We start from the raw sequence: 24,610 nt of genomic DNA on the forward strand, positions 1-24,610 counted from the left end.
GTCCAGGTGAGTATGTAGTCTTATTCTGCTCCATGGAAAATCATGGGTAATTTTCCAGTTGTTCTTAGATCCTTTGGGACTGTCTCTGCAGATTTCCTACCCTGCTTGTATCACTGCTTGTATGTTTCACTGCTGACCACTTCTCCTTTGTCCCTCAGGAAAGAAGTCCAGCTACAGCAGAGTTCAGAAATAGATTTGAGGTGCTAGGGGATTTTTCAGTAGTGGTAGCTAAGAGCTCAGTCATGAAGAGTCTGGAGAAACTATCTCATTCAGCAGAGAAGGCAGCTACAGATATTCCAGAAAGTTATGTGGTATAATAAGGCAAAAATTTGCTCTTACGTTGTAGACTGAAAGCCTCAAGCACACCTGCATCCCTCTTCCATTTCCCAGAATATGTTCAAAATTGCCATCTGTTTTTTTTTTCTTTTTTTTTTTCCCAGAAGGACTGTTGATGTTTTCCAGATCACTTTTGATCCCCTTTTATACTTACTCTTTAGTTCCACCATGCACAGAATTTATGGTCAAAATATTCGTGGGTATACTGAAGCTGAGTAGATGTACTCCTGTCTTAACTAGTGTTTCAGGGATGCCATTACTTCCAACACTATAGTTCCTACTCAGTCTGATTGTGTGGTTACTTGCCTCTTTGCAGGCACTGTCTTGTTTCTTGATACCACAGGCAGATCTCTTGCAGCAGTGGTATCCTGACAGCATCACATTTATGCATTTTCACTTCTGTGTATTCTGCAGGCATGATGCTGCAACTATTTCAAAGACATTTATGCATATTTCTCAGTTTGAATGTATCGAACCTTTTTTCTCTCAGGATCACTTTTTTGATCTTTTCCCTTTAGATTAGGATGTACACAGACAATCAAGATGATTGTAGAATCAATTGTGAACATTCATTTGGAAAGATTTTCTCACAGGAAATGTGATTCTGTACAGTGTGTGAAAAGATCTCTTTTTAATGAAAATGTTCGGTGATTCTTTTCAATTCCAGGTTAGTTATGCAGTAATGTCAGATATGGTTTGAATACAAATATGAACAACTGTGCAGTTCTTAAATTATGGGATAATATCTTGCATTTCATTTCTCCAAATAGAACCACCTTTGGCTTTGGTGAATATCTGTATATAGGAAAGAAGAGCATGGCAGCCTGGAAAAACTTGGATTTTAATAGAGGAAATACAAAATAAAATTTAGGTCAGGCAGCTTCCAATTCCATTTACTATCCATGATTGTGATATTGGATAAAAATTCAAACAATGAATGTCTAATTTTATTTAACTGTTAATATTGGTTAGCTGCATAAAAGTTATCTTAGGTCCTGGGATAGAAAAGTATTGCATGCATATTTTTTTTTAAGTATCTACAGGATGTGTTTGAAATTTTGTTCTCATTCTACTGTTCCAGTTGCTCTTATCGAAGATGTCTTTTATGCTAGAGACAAAATGTATGGAAGGATGAAGGCTATAATGGCATTAAAAAGGCAGGACTCTCCAACTGATTCATGTAAAACCTTCACTTTAGCTACTACATCTTTACCTGAAAAGCTCCTCTTCCATCCTGTCCAGTTATTCCCACACCAACACTTGGTTCTGCTAAAAAACACATGATAAATCTCAAAATGCCATTCCACTCCATGGAAATAATCTCCACTGCTGCAGGAACAGTGGTGAGGAGAGTAAATCAAACACATTCCCATGAGAGCATTAAAAAGAAAGCTCCTTAAAAATGATGAATGTCCTCCAATCCTTTCACTAAAGAACACCAGACATAAAAAAAGACATTTTTACAACTCCCTGTGTCTGTTATCAGCACTGCAGGGAACTGCAGAAATTCCATAGGCACAGAGTCCTGGGAAATGGGGCAGAAATTGAGAAGCAGGTGTTAAATTGTCACTGGAAAATACAGTGTTTTCCTACTGTGGGGTTTTTACGACATATTAACTCTTCTGGACTTCTGCCAGTAGGATTGCAGAGGTATGACCACATGTTTTATTGTTCTGTGAGGTAGTTTCGCTACTTCATATTTAAAATGCCATTATCTTCTTTTAAGGCCCAAATCAAGTATCTTTAAAAATTCAGGACTCTTCCTGTCTGTATAATATTATCATCAGATAATATGATGAAAATTAATATATTGGGGAAGGCAATGAACTTTTTAGTTTGTATTGTATTGTTTTTGTTAGTTGGGAAAATTATCCATCCTTGAGTTATCTAGTTCTTTGTCCCCATATGTAGTATTTTCTCTATACATACACAGTTAGATGTACAGGTATGTAAAATGTAGAGCAGCATGAGAAATGTACTTTCCTGTTTCCTGCTATTTGCATTAAGTGATAACATATCAAGTATTTGTTAGCAGGAGATGAGGAAATCATTATGTAAGCTAAATAAGTAGTCATTCACTTTCTCTTTTTCTCTCTTAAAGCCCAGTCACATATGATCAGAACTCTAGAAAATGTATATGCTAAAATCACAAACCAATCACAAATTTTACATTCCATGGAAGATTTATTGTGCCTCAGAAATTGTATGACTGAAACTGGGCTGAATTTTGGGTTTTGCAATAAACTGAGGCATGAATATTTCTGCAATTTCTTTAAGAAAAAGAATCATCACAATCATTAGTGGATCAATTGTTAAGCAAATGGAGGGGGTGATCATGCACAGGCCAGACTGGTACTAACTTCTCGATAAAATAGTGCTACTGAGTCTAATACGCCTCCTTTCCCTCTCCCCTTCCTTAAACGTATTTTTATGGTGATTTGGTTGTTTACAATGTACTGAAAACTTGGAAGCTGATTGTATTGCCTTTTACAAAAGTTAGATGTTGCTAGTTCTATTTCTTGCCTGGCTGAAAATGTGAATGTTTGTTGTGAGTATTGAAGACATAATTTCCTTGAAATTTGCAAATGCAACTCCTATCACATCACAGTACTTCAAGCTCAAATACATTCAGAAAATGGCAGAAAAATATTAATATAAGCTCAATAACCTCTCCACCTCCAACTTAGAACAAAGATAGTTTTTGACATATAAATTGAAAATTCCAAGTGAAAAAAATGTGAAGTGTGCAGATTTCCCTTTTTAGGAAGTTCTGCGAATATTGCTGTTAACTTCCTAAGACTACAAAAATTGTTGCCCACTGAACCTAATTTTCCTAATGTTCTAATTTCATAATGAAACTAATTTCACTATGATAAAGTTAGCATTTGTGAATGCCACTATCTTCCTCCATCCATCATCTTTCCTTCAAAATTTAGGGTAAATAAAAGTAAAACAGGAAAAAAAATCAAATCTGGTGTTGAATTTACATAGAGACAGAACACTGTTCTCAAAGTGAGGCTTTACTCATCACTCTGTTGTGCAAAGGGGCTATTGGTAGGGGTTCATCACATACACCCCACCCATGCCAAGATTCATTTGTACTCACAAATTGTTGTAAATCATTTTAGTGTGTATGAGAGTGAGATATAAAATCTCAAGAGATTTTGTAATTGTACTCCTGTACATAAAAATTAAATTGAGAAACTACAGAGTTAATTGCAACTGGATGAAATCTGAGGAAAGAATAGATTGCTGATCTTTAGTGTAATTAGAAAAAAAATGTAGTTTTATACACAGTACTTTCTAAAACCGAAACATCTTACTCAAATTCAAGCTGGCTCTCAGGAAATTCAATTCAAGCACCCAAAGGCTCAGACCTTCAGGCTTCAGATAGCATAAAGGCAAGCATCTGCCTCCTCTTCATGGTGAGCAATAGGGATTAGTATTGCAGTACACTTGGAGCAAGCTATCCCAAACACTTTTGGATATACTTCCTTTGATGATAATGGCATTTTTTTCCTGTCTGAATTAATGCCAATGCATTACAAAGTATATTGAATTTCTGGTAATTCAAATGTGATGCAATAAAATTCATGAGAGATGGATATGATGACAAGAAGAGACTAGGAATTACAATCATACAAACTGTTGTGATAATCAGATATAAATGAGAAATAAGGCATTATTTCTGCTGTAAAAGCTGAGGCCAAATAGCTCTTGTAAAAACTACTAAGAAAATAAGTGGACTCTCCATTTCTTGATGACTTTAAATCAAGACTGGATGCTGGTTGGGCTGGTATTCATGCTGGTAGAGTAAGCTGTTAAAATCCATTTCCTGCAGACGTGATCACTCATTTCCCACCACCGCTGCCTCTTTTCCCAAGGGCCCCAGCTTTGAGGATGTCTCCTGCAACTAAACCAGGTTCAGGCTCTTAAGGCTTCCTCTACACACACACATTTCCATACCAGCATAAGGTTTCTGGATGGCCTTGCATGAGGTATTTAAAGCAGAAAGGGGCAGCTTTCAATCTGAAGAAGCTCCACAGAGCCGCTGAGGTGCATGGGCAAGACTGTGTAGGAAGGCTGTTGTCCCTCACAAGGAACCTCAACAGAGTAGTGCTGGGGAGAAGCACCTCATGGAGGACCTGGCCTTCCTAGGTTGGTGGGAAAGTGATGCTTTGAGTGTGCAGCACATGAACACGTTCTTGCACTTGTGTTTATGTAGTGTTTAATGTTATCTCTTTTCAGGTCCTGTGGTGGCTGAGAAGTAGCACCTGACAATAAATTGATGGTACACAAATGCAGAAGTCAGGCAAAGCTAAAATCCTTGGTTTGCAAAGAAAGAATTTCCTGATTTTTTTTGCTACAATAAACAAAAATGAATCATTAAAGCTGATTTGTGTTTCTTAGAAAAGGTTTTAAAAATGAAAATAATAGTTTTCTGGATAATTTCTTTCTCCAATTGCAGGTTCAGTGAGTGAGAAACTGCCTCAACGAGAAGGTGCAGGAAAAACAGGTAAATATTTTAGATGGCCTTTAGATAGAAACTAAAATATGTTATATTTTAGTATACTGTGTATACTGTGGGATAAACCACCATGATTTTCTGTAGGTTTAAATTATCAGTGAATGGTGGAAAAAACTTTGCTTCCCATAGCAATACTCTGAGCTATTTTCCCATACTGCTCTCTTGCCCTAGAGGACAGATTATTCTGTCTGTTTGATAAAGCCAGCATTCTGCAGTCCCAAAATCTTGGAAACTGTAGTCCTCACTTTATGTCTATAGCAACCAGTGCTTGAGTCATCTGGGACCCAGCACTTTTTTCTATAATGTGATTAATTCAACTGATGGCTTACATTCATGGCCAGATGATTGTTGTTCTTAGAGATAGATCATAGTGGGGGTACATCAATGGCAGGACAAAATCTGATGCAACTCCAACATAGCCGGTAGATTTAAATGAGAGAGGTATCTGTTCTTTAAGCAAAATTAGAGCTCATGCTCTCCAAACACTTAAAAGAATTTTAGATTCAGCTGAAAATAACACACTAAATGTTTCTGCCAGTTACAGTGGGATAAATTATTTTTTAAGAAGTTACTCAAATTTGTGCTAATGTTAATGACTATCCAGTTTATTCTGCTGTAAACATAATTGATATAAGTTTTACAGTAACTTTTGTAGCCTTGTAATACACCGAACATTTAAATAAACTAATGTGCCATTAGGTTACGAAAATCAGTACTTCTTTAAAGGCTAATAATGACAAGGTACATGAATCAGCAGTGGAAAACTATTCCTTCAAGTCTTCCCGGACAAACTGTGGTTTCCACTAACCTCAAGTTGCCCATTATGTTCTGGGAAAATTTGCTTTGGGTCAGGCCTTTCATTTTCAGCTTTGAACTATATGAACTATCCCATATATAAAACTTGTCTGGGTCTTGGAATTTTCTTGCTTGTTTGTCTTGTTTTTGACTGTGAGGGCTGAGTTGCTGAAGCCTGAATAGACACTCCTAGAACAAGAAACTTAAATGATGATGTTTCCCTTTACATCACATATATTTGTGTCTAAAACGACAGTTGTATTTCACTCATGCCTTGTTTTTATTCTCCAGTCCAAGCCTGCAGCGCAAAGGGCCGATGTCCTGGTTCCCAGGTGGTTCCTGGCTCTTCTCAGATACTACTAACATCTCCCCACCCTTCCAACAAGTCACTGCCTTATGCTTTAAATGAAATAATATTGTCAGAGATATCACAACCTCTTTAGGACTATCACAGAGTAATGAACTTGATCTGCTATCTGAGTTAAAGATCTGTGATCATAGTCAATGTAGTAAAAATATTTTGTAGTTCATCTTGCTAGGGCACAGAGGTAGCTTTTGGAATAACCATAAATTTAGCATGCACCCCTTCCTGCCCATCGTCCTTCTTCATGTTGCTGTGGACTAACTGGAGGTGCCACAGGTTGGGGTTCTGTTACTGTAACACATCAAGCAAGCTAGATGACATTCTTGCTGCTGCAGAAGACGTGCCCCAAACTTGAGTGGCCTTGATGACTATACTGTCAAGATACAGTATAGACTTAGCCTGAGGCAGTCTCTTCTTTGAAGATGAAGACAGACTCTCTTCTTCCACACATAGTCAGAGAGAATGACATAGAGGGCCATATCTGTTTGAGATGTGCAGCTCATATTTTTGGGGTATTCCAATACTGAATGAAAATTTCCAGTCACAGATTTTGGATGTCAGGAGCACTGTTTGCATGTTTGCAAATTTGGATGTTAACTCAAACAGCAACAAAGCTTAAAGGATACTTCTTAACATATCTTTCCCCTGTGCCACAGTTCCCACCTCTAGCCAGAGAAAATATTCAGACTATCTGAAAAGCACAAGTGTTAGGGATGGGATTGTGCCCCTTTTTCTTAGCTGACTGCAGGACTGTGTTCTTGTTAATTGAACTCTGATAATGGAATGGTTTGTTTACATGTATGTACATATGTAGTGGTATGCAGGTGCTGGCCAGGAAGTCCTATGAAGTTAACGTATGAAATATCTGAAATGAAGATGTACTGCAATGCAGTTGTGGCAGTGTATTGGATTTTGAACAAAAAAAAATCTACATGTTTCTTCATACTTAATACAAAAGGTTTTTATGAAAAGAGAAGACACTTTCAAAGAGCACAAGCAGAAAATTAATGCCATAGTCCTCTTTCAGATTAAGGGTAGTTCAGGAGCTGTTGTAGTTCCTCCAGTTTTGGAATGAAGTTAGATTAATACAGATATCCCATACCAAATGTTTGATTTGATGGAGACCAAAAGAAAACCTCTTTCTTTTTGTTTGGAGGACCTGTGGCCAGTTTTATGATTCAATTGCTAAGTATCTGATTTTTTTTTTTCTTTAAAATATATATTCATATTAATAAACTGTGTCTTAAAAGCTGTGTAGTAAATGCTGTTTAAATGAACAGAGTTGTTTGTCAAGAGGATAATTTTGATTGGGCTGATAATTGTTAAAATTGCAGCATTATATCTGTATTTCACTTATTAATGTAAGAACAAATGCATCACAAACTCAAACAGAAAGACAATGATAGAACAATGTCATTTAAACCCCAAACTGAGTTTGTGGCAGAGCCTGAAGTTACATTCTAAAAGTCAGTTTTTTTGAATCACATACTGATTGATGATCTAAATGCAGGTCTTGATTTTTAATATGCTGGGATATTTGATGTCCTCTCTGAAATTAGTTGATGGTCTTATTCCACCACCCAGAGGACAACACAAAATTGCTAGCAAAACTAATGGGAAGTGACAGTCTGTCATGCTATTCGAGCAAAGTATCCTATCATTGCATAGACATGAAAAATGAACATTCTTAAAAGAAGTCTACTTATGGTTTGGTTAAAACATTTTGCAATGAAAACAAGTTTCTATTGCTGCTGCCTTGCTTTTGTGGAAAGCATGCAGGCTAGTTTTCCAGAGTATTTGCTATGAACTAGTCTGTGGCCTCCAAAGGGGAAGGTCACAATACTTCCAAATCCTCTATGTGCAAAAGAAAGCTTCACAGTTACCTTTATTTCTAGCTTCTGTGAAAATGCCACAAAAACAACCTGGAAACTATGTTGGTCTGAGATCCAGTTGTGAAACTGCAAGAAATTTTCATAAAACCCTTGCATGAAAGATGCTGTTTACCACAGAGTAACTTGGAGTTAGCTCCATTCTACAGGAAACAGCAGCTAGAAAATAAGTACAAGATGTACTAGCTCATTTTTACTCAGTATCTGAAATCATTTTAAATAACAAAAACATAATAAGGTGAAGGTGGATCTTTCTCACAGATTGCTAACTTGAATTTTTTTCATACTGAATTTTTCTTTTCCAGCACTGCTTCCACTATGTTTTACTAAAATTATCCACATTCTTTTATCATTTCTGTAAATTTTCATCCCTCTTGTTTTGCAGTAATGGTTGATTGTGGATGGATGGAGATGGCTGACTAAAGGATAAGGATAATGCAAAAAAAAAATCTGATTCTTTATGAATCTTGCTAATAAAATCATCTTGACTGCTAAATACATTCTGCTGTGCTAAAAGAAACTTTCCTTTTATTTTAAGGTGTCAACATATCTGCTACCACTTCCATCTCAGACTGCTTTTGCTTTCACAGGACTTACCCCTTTGATGCATTTACTGAATTTCTTTTTTATGAATGCTTATTTGTTCAATTATAATCTACAGGAATCATTAAAATGAAGAACTACTGTCTGGGGAGCAACTTGATCACTTCATGCCTCTTCAAAGACCCTGCAATTAATTCATCAGCCATAATCTTAAAAGCTATACATTTATAATCTATAGTGTGCAGACATAATACGTCTATGCTGTGCAGTACATATTAATAATGCTTAAATTATTGTTTGTTTACCGGCCGGGGCTATGTGCAAATCATTAGCATCAATCACGTATGTACACTTATTTAGCTTACTCTCATAATTGTAGTCTCCTTGCAAATCTTTTCCATTCTGAATTCAGATGATGTCTCAGCTCCTGCGCTGGAGACTCAGCCTCAAGGTGATGAAGAAGGTAAGCATCGACAGGAATTTTAACAGCGCAATATGAAATGAATGCAATATGAACCATACACCACAGCATCAAATGCTACCTTAGAACTAGGACAACTGTTGGGGCTGATCAGACTTCCTGAAATTGCAAGAAATTGAAAACTTCTGTACCTTTTTCAGGATAAAAACAGAAGACACAGTCAAGTCTTAAAACTTAAAAACAATGAATTTCATGGGGGTAGTTTTGAGGTTACACTTCAGCTATGGACTCTTAACAGTAGCAAATTTATTGCGAATACTCAGGGTACAGACAGGTTTTAAACTTGAGCTACAGTTCAGATTAAAACTGTGTGGCCAAACAAGGAAGTTAAAAGCATAAATTCTGTCCTCAGCATATTTTCTAGCAATGTAAGGTTAGTGTTTTTACAAGCGTATTTGGATCTGGGAAAATTCGGTGCTCTGTAAATAGAAAGCTCAAAGCCCATATGCAGTGGTAGTCCTATACTGTGACTATCTTACCACTCAGTGTAAATCTCACTGAATCTAATTTAAAGTTACTACACATTTTCGATATTTTTTTTTTTTGGTGGGCGGAGATATTTATTCTGATTAAATATAATTTTATTCTACAAATATTTATTTCAAACCTTTGTTTGAATGGAATAAGAAATGAACTATTTATGCCTTTGTATGAATAAAGATTTCACCTGTTCTAATACAGATCAGTATACCCTTTCCCTTTTTAAAATCCACGTCTTTAATACTGATGACTTAGTATTATTCAGCTGCTAGTAACTTTTAAAAAAATGTAACATTTACAAACTTTTTTCTGTTGTATTTTTTTCTAGATATAGCTTCTCGTTATCCTACATTATGGACTGAGCAAGTAAAGAGCAGACAAAACAAAACCAATAAAAGCTCAGGTAAGAAGCTGTGGTGTCCTTACTTTGCAGAGGTCCCGTGAAGACATGCATTAAGCCTTGTTAGAGCTGAAGCCATTTAAGTGAAAGTTGTTTGAATAACCATTCTGCTTCCACTCTTATCATACGGTAGTGACTGATGATTTACATCATGATGATTTTGTAGGCTCATGTGGCATGCATTCCTTTTGTATGGAAACATTTTTGGCCAACATTTACTGGGTGTAAATTGCCATTATTCCACTAAAGTCTCTGGCTCACAACTATATGCATCTGTGAGTGGATCTGATATTTATATTTATTTTCCTCTTTGATTATCTGTCTTTTTATTACCTACTTGTATTTTCCTTCATTGTTCTTTTTTTTTTTTTTTTTTTTTTTTTGATGGTGTGTAGCAAGAAGGTTCTTGGAAACAGACAGTGGAAGTTACATACATTTTGTGCTAAATCTTAGGAGGCAAATCTGAAAAGAAGAAAGCTCCCATCAGAAACCAGTTATCAGTTAAAACGAATTTGAAAGTATGGTGTTATATGTGTTTTGCTTACATAAATTATCTGTTATTTACAAACTGATTGCCAGTTTAATGTGGATGAATTATGTTGCCTTTTAAAATAATTGTTAAATTTTAGCTTTACCTTTTTCACCACTTTTCAGAACTGAGCTATGGAAAACTGGATAAGAAATCTCAGGCGAATGTCTTAAGACTGAAACCTCTAAAATATTCAGATGCATTCAGTGCTTTGGTAGGCTAGGAGTTTTGATGCCTTCCTCTCTGTTCCCTTCTCTAAGTGGAATAATCTTTAGAGAAACTTCTTGAGTTTCCCGGTTTCTTTTTCTCTGGAAAAAAAGTTTAGTTTGAAAGGAAATATTAATGATACAGACCGTTACTCACTAAATAACCCAAAAGCACACTTCAAATCCAGTGGAAATTGAAGCTGTGCTTTACCTTTAGTACTGTGCTTAGTAGTTTACTGAATTGAGGCCCCAATGGATGTAAAACATCAAACAATCATCATAAGAAAGAAAGACATTTTTACTAGGAGGTTTATATATTCCTTTATTAAGCTATTTTTAACAACAAAGCCATAGTTATTAATACTTTTCCCTCTCCTTGATGCTCCAATAGGCAGCTAGGGAAAGGATTGTAAACAGATTATAGACAAGAAAAGCAAACACTTTCCATGCTGGGGATATATTCTGTCATTTCCTTAGCCAGTTTTAGCAAGAACAGAATTCCTTTGGGATTTCTGTTTGTAAAATCTGCCTAGAAATATATAACTTACATGAGTGTTTCTTTCATTTTTACAGTGCTAGTTGTATTAGGTAGATCTAAAGCAAGAGTTCTTGAGTTTGCAGTGCTGCTGCAGGAAGTGAAAGCTTAAACACGTGCACATGCACAAAATGTTAGGGAAACAACAAAGAAAAGGTGGGTTTTATTACTGGGAACTTGTAACCTCCAATCTACCTAAGGACATATTTACAAAAGAAGAGACCTGTAGCGTAGTCTGTCTGTATTATGGTTGCTAGCTATATGGTCCATTAACATCAAAAGCGTGACTGTATTGGATTTGCTAACAATAGTACTTGCTCACAAGAAGTGTAGGATCTCAGGAGTGTTTGCACATGCTACACCACAGAAGTCAGCTGACACTACATAGCGAGACTTGCTTTCGTCTGTAGGCATACCTGGTGCTCCAGAAGGGCTCACCACTGTCTCTTCCATTACTTCTCTTATATATTTAATGTGACATTATCAAGCCAGATGAATCTAGATGCTAAAAACAATGTCTTAATCAGTTGTGCTTGGCAGTATCTCTCTCCTGGATGTCAGAAATATACAGTGAGTCATGTGGCAATGTAAGTTTTTTTGATGGCTGAGCCTCACTGATATTCTGTAATCAGGTCTTTTAAGGTCTTGAAAAAACTAGGTTAGATTTTCTCCTTATTACCTGTCTGAGTGGTGCCAAGGCTTTGGGGAACATCCACAGAGAAGAGTTCTGGGCTGCTACGTGTGTAGAATAGGAAGGACCCCTTGAGTGAATCCAGTGGATTGTAAACTAACCACGTTCAGATACCTAGGCTTCAATCTAAGGAATAAATACAGATGTCTTCTGTACTCAGTTTGCTTAGCAAGCTCTGATTTAGGTTTGGATATACAAGAAAGATTGTTAAATGTATTTGTCTGAGAAAAATGAGGAAAATTTATATCTGCAGATGTAATGTGTTTATAAAACAAAAGATGAAACCCAATTTATTGGTAATCTTCCTTTTTTCTTCTATTGTAATCCAAGTGCTTTCAAAGAACTTCCGGTCCAATTAACACAGGCCCTGCCTGTTAAAAATAAGCAACGTAAAATGATAATGCTAAAAATTTCATGCAAACTGCAAATATCCTACTTAAAGCTGCCTCCATTAGTCTGTATTGCTCTTAGTTTTTCTATTTTTTTTTTTTATCTGAATACATGTCCTAAGATGTCACAGTCCATAAGGTATGGGCATAAAGAAACTTGTCTAGACTTGAGAAATCAGTTTTACGAGGAGAATGTTTTTTTGTGTTAAGAATCACAGATGACTACATTGTGTTTATTGCACTCATCTGGAGTAGTTCGGTTTTGCAACTCTATAACTAACCTATAAATTATAATGAACCGATAAAATTAGTGTAAGATTTTAATTTTTGAAGGGTAAAAAATAATGGCTCAGGAAATTCTACTTTATATTAGTTATTCATTGCTTCCATTTGATTTAAATCAGCCAAAAATAATTTAGTACAGAGAAATGACATTTGGGAAATGTACAGATGAAGGGCATGAAATTACTGGATTATATATCCATACTGTATAATGATTTCTGGTGCATATTATATTTATTGGTTCAGAGAAACAGATCTTTGCTGCTTAGTCAAGGCATTTACAGAGTGGTATCTAGCCTATCAGATTTTGATGACAAAATGTTACTCCTGGAAAAAAAAAAACACACACACAAAAAAAACAAAAAAACCCACATCATTGTTGGGCCATATAACAATAGCTCTGTTTATAGTGGTGGATTTGGCTGGAAACATCTGACTTTCTCGGTTTTAAAACTTTATGTATATTGATTTTTTTTTTCTTTTTCGTCTTTTCAGAATTAGAAAACGTATATATTGCTAAAATAATACAGTATTTGTGGAAAATATATTATACGTATATACATATGCTGCTCTGTCTTGGCAGGTATTTCAAGATTGTTTCATTTCTGGACTTCTTTCTAATCCTACACTCCTCATTTCTTCACCCATTTCACACAAGATATTTGTGGTTTTGCCACATCAGATTGACAAAAATAAGAATTATAGCAACAGCTAGCAAAAATAAGCTGGAGGTGTTAAGGTGTTAAAAATAAGGTGTTAAAAATAACACCCACATTCAGATGAACTACATATTGTTTATATATAGCACCACAATATCATTTGAAAATCTAGGTAGTGTGCTTTTGGAGCTTTTGTATTTTGCAAAGAACAGAGGACAGAAGGTCTTTGGATTTGGAGAAAACAGACATTTTGGACTCAGCAGTTGTCAGTTACTTTAGCTTCAAGGCTAGGAGCAGCCAGAATGTAGGTGGAAGACAGTAAATGGCAATGCAGATACTTTCCCATCACCTAACAGGGGATACAGTTTCCTAAGGAGTTTCTCTAATAGTTTGTTGTGGTAGTTTCTCTAATAGTTTCTCTAATAGCTTGTTGTGGCATCTCTTCCATTGAAAACAAATAGGGTGAGTTTAACTCACTATTATGTTAGTGCTTAGAAAATTCTTAAAGTACTGGATGATTTCTAAGTACAAATCTGTCCACCACACAAATGAGAATAAATAATGGCAGTATAAAATTTCATAAATCTTGCAAATGCAGGACGCAAAAACTCAGCCATAATCTGGAATATGCTTACATATGTGCTTAAGAAGATTCTGATGATAATATAATTCAGATTAAAAGAGACAGGGTCAAGTAATGTATCATTGGCTAAGATGCATTACAGTCGTACGTATTTACTGTTCGGTTCTATTGTCTTCTTATTAATATTTTATATGCTATTTCCTCAAAAAATTAATAATGTGGCATTATTAGCACTAAAGATGTGTGTGTTCATTGATTATCTGTGTAGTTTATTTAATGAGCATTGTAAAGAGTGATTGAAAAATTTGAGATTTGTTTTGTTGATAATCTGGTATGACCAGCAAAATAGAAGACAGGAAGAAATTGTCACATTTCTTTATACTTCACTGAACTTGATTCTGATTTGTGTGATAAATTTTAAACTCATGAAATCAGTGGATAAAAATTTAGGACCCCTGGCAGTCTGTGGCAGAACTCCCAGACCATGGTTCCACAACCATTCATGCTCTGTCTTCATGCTACTAGTTCACCAGTCATTCACATTTCATCTGGATCAGGCACAGACACGTGATCATATGACGTGCTAGCATAAAGCTGGCACGTGTTTGTGCCAGCTTTATGTTTATCATCTTTAAGCGGGTGCTGGAGGACAAGCTGTAAAGGATCCAGCATAAAATAGGGTCAGCACAGAGTCAAGCTGTTAAAATTAACACATCTGTGCAAAAAGTAATGGGTCATGTGATTATGATTTTTTTTTTTTTAAACCTAGAACTAAAAATCCTAAATCAGAATTTATTTCCTCCTCAAACTATGGCTTTATTGACTTCAAGAGTGTCAACACTACATCTGAATCGGGACCTAACAGTAACATAGAATCATCTCTAGCTTCATTTTTGGCTTTGGCTGTGCACATGTGAAAGCAACATGGAACTTTTTAAAATTTTAAACACAGCAGAGTACTGTTTTATTGCTCACAATTTACTATAGACCATCAGTTTCAAAGGTATTAAAATAACTATTACAAGATATTATCAATTAGCTCAAGAGGTCTTGATCCAACAGGAGTTTCATTTTCAAAACATCACATGTATGGATTGCACATACAGTAATGTAGCATAGACTGACTGCACATACGAGTGAAAATAGTATAATGTCTACTGTGAAGATATTCTTAAAATAATAAAATAGAACACATAAAAATCCTGGAAGTGTTTAATGTAACTAGCAAATTAGGTATATGTCTCCATCCCAAACTGTTGCATTTATCTGCCTGTACAGTCTGAATCTGTTTACAAACTCTGCCAGTGAGACTTGATTAATTTGACAGAATGACATTCTAATATTTGAACACAGTTTTTATTGCCGCCTCATCAGACTGCTTTAAAGCTCTTGTACATATGAGTTTTCTCACATGGAAACTATGTTGGTTGCCAGTGAGGTTTCTGTTTTGCTAGCTGTTTTGTTTCTCAAAGGCAATTGTTCCAGTGGGATCCATGTGCACTGATCATTCTCTGAAAGTCACCTTCTTGTGACAAAGACAAATTTTGTTCCACACTCTAGCGCTCATGTTCATGACACAGCAAACCTGGATAATGTCTCTGGGATGTGCCTATCCTGGCAAAACTCGGTCCTGAAGTTAAAGTCTGCATGAAAAAAGCCTGCATTTTCTTGCAGTGGAAATTAGTGTAAGAGTTTGTGTGTGTGCCCGATCACATCAATTCTCATAGCCATTCCTCCCTCAGCATAGGAAAATGAGTAACTTACAGACAGGAAAATGAGTAACAACTCAGTGACTTCGTATTTATTCTCATTTATTGTTGCATTTTCCAGATGTTGCTCTTAATATTGACTCAACAGAAATTATGTGCTGTTGAAGATGTGCGAGCTAGCAAGAAAAAAAATAAGATCCGTTACACATTCCTGGTTAAAAATGTATTGCAAGTTAGTTAGAAGTTTTCTAAAACTATTTTGAATTAGGCTGAATTTGCAATCTGAAGATTTGAGATATGAATCCAGTTAGGATCAAAAGGATATCACAAAAAAAAAAAAAAAGAGAGAGAGAGAGAGAAAAGAACACAGGGAAGAGGGGGAAGAGGGTGTCTTAAAAGTTTGTTGCTTCCCTTTTTACAGTTGAGATTCCTAGCAAGTAGTGTGCTGGTGTGCAGTAGCCTGGCCAATATTATGTTCTCAAATTTGCTTGTATTCAGCACTAAAGGAGGGGGAGGTGAGGACTTTAGAGCAAACTATGCAGATATGAGCAAAGAGTTATACTGTATTGAGAGATGTCCCTGCCTATGGCAGAGTGGTTGGACAAGATTATCTTTAAAGGTCCCTTCCAACTCCGATAATTCTATAATTCTAGGATTCTAGGATTCTACATGACCACTGCATCACTGAGATTCTCCATGACCACTCTGAATGCTTTACACCTGTGCTGGACACTCAGAAATTGGGTTTAAATTAATATATCAAGTAGATTTGCATAGGAAAATAGCCTGATTGGGAGTGGTTCATTCATGGCAAAGCACAGAATTAAAGAATTTCTTCCCTGTTATCATCTAATTTCAGTCTTAAGGACAGCATTTCATTGCAACAGTTGGTGAGGTATCAGCCACTCTCAAATATGGGACTTACATTCCCAAACTGCATTGTAAGTACAGACATTAGCTGTAGCTGGAGAAATGAAGAACATGGGAATAAGATGCCAAAACATAGGCATCTAAAGCCTTTTCATGTGTTCTAGACTATCTGAGATATCCGCATGGGCTGGGAGATAAAAAAAAAAAAAAAAAAAGGAAGCCTGTGCTCTTCTGGCTTGTAGGTTTGATAGTGCAGAGTACCTGGAATGGTGTTGAATTGAGCCCAGAGTACCCAAATTCAAGCCATGAAAGGTAAGCAGAAGGCAAAGCCATTGATTTTAAATAAGATTTCAAACATATCAATTTGCTAGTAAGGCCACACAGGAATTCTGACAATGGGAGGTCAGTCCATTACAGATGAGTTTAATTCCCAAAGGCAGTCTCTGCCAAATTTTGGACAAGTTGACATCCAGGTATTAATGTGAACTTTATAACTTGGGCTCATCTGCGAGTTAATTCCCTGCACAAGAAAAGGCCCTGGCATTTTTTACATGACATCTACAGATGAAATCTGAATGTTTTGTGATGGCCCCACACCTGGCTTTTAGGTCTTGTGAAACTTGTGGGTGTTGGAAGACATCAGCTGGTAGAATATTTGTTGTTTGTCCTGTTATTTCAAAAAGTTGTGCATGGAACATAAAGAGAAAAGTGAGAAAAGTGTGACGATGTTGAGTAAGAAAACTTGATACAGCTGAAGACTGGAAGCTTCCAGGCCAACAGTATTATAACCTCCTCAGACTCTCTGGATTGTCTCTGGTTGCTAACTCACTCAACGTTCCCTTTAGAGTTCCTGAATGAACACAATTATTTGGAGTGAGCTATAATTTTTGGTTTGCATTTTACTATAAAAACGGCATTGTTAAGAAACTGTTGGGGATAGAGAAATGAGAGACACTGTCACGTCTCATTATATCCCATGCTGTTTTATTTTTAAATATTTTGAAGACTAGGAAGTAGTTCTCTTTTATTTTTTTTTCTCCTCCATTTTTTGTTACTTTTCTGTCAAGAATCAAAACAATTTCAGAACAGAATTCTTTAGGAGATGGTTTCAAGATACTCCCTGGCAGCTGAAAAACTGGTGGCATTGGAACTAATGATTGCCCACACCATTGGGGCCAAGCAGTGAATGGTAGACATAGTTCTTAATGGTGAATTTTGTCTTATTTTTCAGAAGCAGTCTTTAATGAATCTTAGTTTTGATTTAGTAATTACAAAAGGAGAAAACAGTGTTCTTCACCCTCTTCATCATCTTTAGGTCCTCCTTTGCTCTGTTTCATTTTGATTGCTTTCTTCCTATTCTTTTTCTTCTTTTTCTTCTTTTTCTTCTCCTTCTCCTTCTCCTTCTCCTTCTCCTTCTCCTTCTCCTTCTCCTTCTCCTTCTCCTTCTCCTTCTCCTTCTCCTTCTCCTTCTCCTTCTCCTTCTCCTTCTCCTTCTCCTTCTCCTTCTCCTTCTCCTTCTCCTTCTCCTTCTCCTTCTCCTTCTCCTTCTCCTTCTCCTTCTCCTTCTCCTTCTCCTTCTCCTTCTCCTTCTCCTTCTCCTTCTCCTTCTCCTTCTCCTTCTCCTTCTCCTTCTCCTTCTCCTTCTCCTTCTCTTCTCCTTCTCCTTCTCCTTCTCCTTCTCCTTCTCCTTCTCCTTCTCCTTCTCCTTCTCCTTCTCCTTCTCCTTCTCCTTCTCCTTCTCCTTCTCCTTCTCCTTCTCCTTCTTTTCTTTTTCTTTTTCTTTTTCTTTTTCTTTTTCTTTTTCTTTTTCTTTTTCTTTTTCTTTTCTTTTTCTTTTTCTTTTTCTTTTTCTTTTTCTTTTTCTTTTTCTTTTCTTTTTCTTTCTCTTTTTCTTTCTCTTTCTCTTTCTCTTTCTCTTTCTCTTTCTCTTTCTCTTTCTCTTTCTCTTTCTCTTTCTCTTTCTCTTTCTCTTTCTCTTTCTCTTTCTCTTTCTCTTTCTCTTTTCTCTTTCTCTTTCTCTTTCTCTTTCTCTTTCTCTTTCTCTTTCTCTTTCTCTCTCTCTCTCTCTCTCTCTCTCTCTCTCTCTCTCTCTCTCTTTCTCTTTCTCTTTCTCTTTCTCTTTCTCTTTCTCTTTTCTCTTTCTCTTTCTCTTTCTCTTTCTTTCTCTTTCTCTTTCTCTTTCTCTTTCTCTTTCTCTTTCTCTTTCTCTTTCTCTTTCTCTTTCTCTTTCTCTTTCTCTTTCTCTTTCTCTTTCTCTTTCTCTTTCTCTTTCTCTTTCTGTCTTCTTTTTCTTTTCTTCTTTTAATTCTTTTAGTCTTCTTCTTCTTCTTCTTCTTCTTCTTCCTCCTCCTCCTCTTCCTCTTCTTCTTCCTCTTCCTCCTCCTCTTCCTCCTCTTCTGCTTCATTTTTCCAAGAAGAAAAAGAAAAAAAGGTAAAGGAAAATTACTGTTTTCTTTCTGTTCTTTCAGCCTGTTCCAAAAAGATAAACTTCTCCAGACCTCCCCACAGTGCTTGTATATTACAATACATTCTTAATTTCTAGGCTGCTGGATCGTACTTATAATAGTACTGTCATATCTTTAATAATCCTTTTTACAAGCATTTTCGTTTATCTTTATTTTAATTTTACATATTAGTTCAAAACCTTTATAAACATTAAGTTCTGGCATTTTCAGTTTTTTACTCCCACTGCAGGGAAAGATCCTCCCATCTTAAACCATTAACAAGTAGAGTTCTGTTTTACATCCAGTTGATGTTCTTTATGCTCTGGATGTTCCAGGGTTTTATTGGACCCCCACTGTGAAAAAAAAATAAATCTGCTTTATGCAAGGTTGGTAATTTTTATTTTACTGCGTGTGCTAAAATTTGATGCCAAAAGATACTAATCTTCCCTATTTTTAATTATACCATATTACTTTCTGCAGAAAGTAAATGACACAACAGTCATGTCTGAAGTTCTCCTTTACTTTTCAGATATGGACTCCCCCACCTGCACATAGCTTTCCACAGTTTCACAGACATCACTTTGCATAATCCTAAAAACATCAATAAGCTCCATAAATCCAATATTGGACATCAGGCTAACAGTCTATATTTTAACAAAAGAGGCAAAAAAAAAAAAAAGAATAAAAAAAAGTAAATCATGTTAATGCATAGAAACATGCTGGACTAGATCATATCTAAAGACATAATCCTTCTGGGAAATGGATAAATCTTCCAGCCTAGAGAGTCTGGATCTGACTTTGGCTGTGCTATGATTGCTGGGCAATATATGTATAAGATAGGCCTTTAAGTGGCTTCCAAATTTTTCAGGCAACTAGAAGTCCATAAGGGTCAACAGTAAGAGATGCCAGGCTTTCCATCATCCCAATAATCATATAATTATGAGAAAATGCTGTCCATGCTACATGCAGAGATGCCTTCCCTTCCCTGCCTCCTCACAGTCAACAACCCTTGAAGCAATGGGCACAGACAGTAAGCTTTGCATACCTTTGTTGGTGTGGTGGAGGCCAACTTTTTATTGATTCCCTTGCATTTTCTTGAGACAAGGTTGAGCACATAGAATTAGGCATTTCAACCTACAAAATGGCTTCAAAACAATTGTCCTGTTTTTTGCTGAAATCCAATCCAATACTCCTGAGGTTAAACTGGTAAAAAAACAAATGAACAAAAAAACCCCACATCAACACAAAACACACAGAACAAAAAATCAAAACAAAACAAAACAAATGAAAGAGATGCGAGCAAAGTCAGAGAGCCCTGAGACTCATCTTTTCAAAACTTTAGTAAATTTGTGTTTATGCTCTTGAACAAGAAGAAACCCTGTTTGGAATACAGAAAGTAAAGAAAGTTATTCCATTGCTCTAAGTATACTTATGGAACTCTACCACATTTTGTAAAACTAAAAACTCCATATGTGTTCATCCGTGAGATGAAAACCTCTAGAAAATGCTAACCTTACAGAATAACAAAAATTTAAGTTTCACTTTTAATTTTGATCAAAATTATCCGGTATTCTGGCAGGATTGTTCTGGTTTTATAAAACAGATTAGACTATTCTGAGGAAAACAATTTTTCTTCCAAATGGATCAGTCAAATGGCTAACTGTACCATTAATTGAGTAAAAAATGTTTTAAAAAAGCCCAAAACAGTCACGACAAGATACACGCTTTTTAATATCTTATGTGAATATGCAATTCTGTATGTTCTGACTGTTCTGTACAAAAGAGCTCTAACTGCTGTTAATGGAAATACTGCGTATAGAAGGACTGGTAGCCATGTAACATGAATCAGCCCTGGCGGTTGTAGCCAAGTTTTCCTGACATCTATGTTTCTGACAGGCTAAATTCATTTCTAGATGTTCCCTTGTAGATCAAGTTAAGGGCAGTCACAGTGGTTTAAATTTGGAGGGATTTTTAGTGAGATCATTTATCACGTATAACTTCCAACTTTCTTATTTGCCAAGCCAAGTATGTCTGAACAAAATTCCTGAAAAGATTGACAGCTTGTGCTACAGTTCATGAATTGCTTAATTATTTTCAAACTAAATTATTGCCTTTTTCCTTTTATAATGCTTGAAACAATTTGTGAGGCTTCATCATTAATGCTAGCATTTTCCATTTGGTATAAAAGAAAAAGAAATTCAACTTCTACAGGGAATTTTGTGGGAGGAGTAGAATTCACCTTAAAACCTGTGTGCTGGCCATGCATCTGCAATGCAGCTATTACATCAGTCCAAGACTTGTCTACAGAATCTGCTTTTACGGACACTTAAGGTCCCAGGTTGATGCCATCATCCATGGATCCTTTCCCCAAGCATGCCCTTATGCAATGGCTTTTCTGTTTGTGACTGGTATAAAGTCTCCTTTCCAAGCAAAGCTACACCAAGGGTCATATTTGGCATGAGAGAACTTGTTCCAGTCAAATTGCATTATTACAGTACATCAAACTACTTTGAGATCTTTTAATCTATAAGGTGCTGTATATACCTCAAGTATCGTATTACTACTGGCTTGCTTCCCTCTTCACTCCACTCTGTCTATCATGCTCTGTCCTCTCTCTAATAGACTGTTCCAGATATATGCTAGACACCATGTTTTTCCTGTACTCCGCACTGCTGAGAAATAGCATTAGCTATTGTTGCCATAATGCACTAGATTTCTGTGTTACTGGAGAAGAAGCAGTGGTTGAAGAGACAGACCACTGTTTTTCATTAAGCTATTTTTAATACCTGTTTTAGTTTAAGAGCGGCAGGCCAAGTATCTGCATTCAACCACAAATAAAACTGTGTTTAAATAAGATTAAGGCTGTAAATTAAATTTCAGATCTTAAATTCTCTTGGTGCATTACAAAACACAAGAGAAAAGAGAAGGCTAAGCTAAATATCCCAAACTGGCTGAAAACTCAGCCTTCTTTAGAAATAATCTGACTTCTTAGGGAGCTTTTTTTTTTTTTTTTTTTTTTTTAATAAAAAGATGCACATTTCAGCTAAAAAAAATGTATTTACAAGATGAAGATTCAAACAAATAATAAAAGCATACCTTGAAATAGCTGAACAGTTTTGTCACAAAACCCAAAATTGTGATTTTGAAATGTTCATTTTAATGCTTTTTGGGAACTGTAATTTTGAAACTTGATGACTTCCTTTATTATTGTTACTTTTTTTTTTTGGTGGTGCTGGGTTCTCCAGGCTTACTACACATGCAGGATATAACAATCTCCCCTTTACAAAAGATGCAGAGATACCTCACAGGAGTTATAGGCATCTTGGATAATGTGGTTCCCTGGAAAGTTCCACACAAAGAAACAACTTTTTGTTTTGGGTTGTTGCTTTTGTTTTGTTCTCATTGAAAATCACTTTTTTTTTTTTTTTTGAAAAGCAAATGCTTTTCATAAAAAACATCTTTTCATTCAAATACCTGGTTTTCAATCAGGCAGTCACAATGAAACATAACAAGATATGAAAAAATTGTTATCACCACTTAAACAGTGAGTTACCTTGTTCCATTGTTTTCCAGTGAGATTCAATGTTATTTAAATGCTATTTAAACTTACCATTTTTACCGTCCTTCAGTGAGTAAAGACAGCTTATCAAAATGGAAGAACTTTTATTGTCCTCTATTTTGATGACTGCTTAAATGTAGCTTTTGTTGGACTATAATGCATTATAAATACATAAAGTCCTCAAATCTTTATGTTTCAAACCATTATCTGAATCCATTTGGACATGTCCCTGTTTTGCAACACACATTTGGAACCAAAACCAAGAGGCTTTCTCTTCCTACCAGAAGGAAGTAGGGGTTCTTGTCTTTTCTGGAAGAGCTGGTGATATTACGCAAGCAAATAAGGTAACTGAATAGATGACTTCGTTACTTTTTCCTCTCTCCTCATCAAGCTTCCAGTGGCATTCCCCTTCTGACTGCAGTGGTTTCATTATGTGCATTGGTGTGAATGAAAAGAGGCTTTGTCCCCACTGAAACCAAACCAGCCTGTCCTATGGTCATTTGCTATTAAAACACTGAGCAGTTTAGTTCAAGGAATGAACTATGGTATATGTGACTACTTTAGAAGTCATGGTTTCATCCCTCCTCACTTTTTCACCCTAGGCTCCATGTGCACTGAGGCAGCCATAAAGCTAATATGTAGTTAGGTTCCTTTAGCACAGTATCTTCTATAATATTCTGTCCCCTGTGATGAGCAGAAAGGACTTTTTGTTGTTGTTCAGGAGGGCACGTAATACCCTTGAATTGTTTCCCAGTGCACCTAGTTAGAGCAGTGCATCAGACTGATTGGTGTTTCATCTGGGAGCAGAGGAGTATAAAGTCAAATTAAATCCACTTGGGCCCCCAGAAGCTGAGATACAGTTTTGGCAAGAAAGTAGAAATTAGTTCAAGGTTGCAAGACCTGTTCAGGTTCAAATAATAGGTTGAGGGTCTGTAGTGCTCCCCTTCAGTCACTAGGCCAAATCTTCAGATCTGGATTGAGGAAAACTTCCACTGATGTACAGGGTGGATCCTGTCTGATTATGTTTCCCTGTCATTTAATAAATCCACCCACAGACTCCATTACAATGCAGACTGCTAACAGAGGCAGGGGTGTGATTAGCTGTAGAGGTTCATGTCCGTCACACTTTGTCATCATACAGTTCACCCTGCTTTCACAGAAGCACCGTGCCCAGTTAGTCTGGCTGGCAAGGAGGTGGGGACCCTTTCTGCTTCTTTACTTACATAACTGGTTTGGGGAGAAGATATATAAGTACTTTGATTTTGGACATTTCCTGTCTGTTTTTTCCAAATCTCTGACTCCATAGCTAAAGCCATAATCTTGATAGCCCTTACAGGCCTGAAAAAGGTAAAGAAAGAGTTGTTATTCTCATTGCTCTCCTGTTTGGCTGAATAAAGGCCAAGTCCCACCTGGCTTAAGAGACTTATGATCTTAGTGTTCTTGCAGTTTCTAATCAGGTTTAAAAAAACAGTTTAAAATCATTTTTAGGGCATTATTTTTAGTGCCTTTGAGTTGATTCAGCAGGGAAGCAGCAAAGCCAAAAATATCAGTATAAATGTCAGTGGTTTGAAAGGTCACTTTTCTCTTTCTCTACCAACATCCCAAATATGAAACAGTGACTTCTAATGTAGTCACACATCCTGTAGTTCATCCCTTAAACTAAACATTTCATTATAATAATAGCAAATGACTGTAGGAGGATATGCTTTAGTTTTAGCAGGCATGAAGCATCTTTTTACTCAGACAAGTGTACATAGGAGTGACTCCACTGTAGCCAGATGGGCAATGCCACTGGGAGCATGATGAGGAGAGAAGAGAATCAGGAATCAGGCCTAGATTCCCCTCCCCCCCCGCAAACTGGGACATTAGTGGTACAGGACTGTTGATGTTTTTATTCCCTGTCTTGGAAACACAGTGCCCGCTCATTTCATTTAGTAGCTAGTATGTGATATATCTGTCTGCCAGATCATTGATAAAAGGATGGTCTACCCCAATACTGCTGCTATTGCATAGCTGGAATCCTCTCAACATTAATGGATGTGCTGTCAGCAGAAGAGCTCAGATAGTCCATTTGCATTGCCAGGTGAAAGAGTGAACAAAGCTTAGTATTTTCTCATTGTTGCTTTGCTGTACAACTTTATTCTCTGTAGACGAGGTGATGTATTTTGGTACATTGAAGTCTTATTCAGGAGTATTGAATATTCAGGAACAGACGTATTTTTTAGAAGACTTTGTTAATGGCGTTGTGATTTTCTTTAAAAAAAGTCTTTAATCCTGTTAACAACACCACATAGTTGCTGCTAACATCAGCATGAGTGGAGGTAACTGGGTCAGAACT

The 24,610-nt window shown here is 36.4% G+C and overlaps 1 protein-coding gene across 6 annotated transcripts in view; it reads left to right on the forward strand.

Annotated features, from left to right (window-relative positions):
* SMOC2 (SPARC related modular calcium binding 2) overlaps window positions 1-24,610 on the forward strand; it is a 148,317-nt gene that overhangs the window by 64,214 nt on the left and 59,493 nt on the right. For 4 of the 6 annotated variants that reach the window (XM_083830720.1, XM_083830721.1, XM_083830719.1 and 1 more), the window contains exons 5-7: window positions 4,805-4,852; window positions 8,835-8,918; window positions 9,745-9,819. In XM_083830720.1, the coding sequence (XP_083686846.1) occupies window positions 4,805-4,852; window positions 8,835-8,918; window positions 9,745-9,819 (207 nt within the window). The remainder of the gene's footprint in view (window positions 1-4,804; window positions 4,853-8,834; window positions 8,919-9,744; window positions 9,820-24,610) is intronic. The other 2 variants (XM_083830723.1, XM_083830722.1) reach the window with 1 other exon arrangement.

This window comes from Anser anser (genome assembly GCF_964211835.1).
Source record: "Anser anser genome assembly, chromosome: 3".
Taxonomy (NCBI): Eukaryota; Metazoa; Chordata; class Aves; order Anseriformes; family Anatidae; genus Anser; species Anser anser.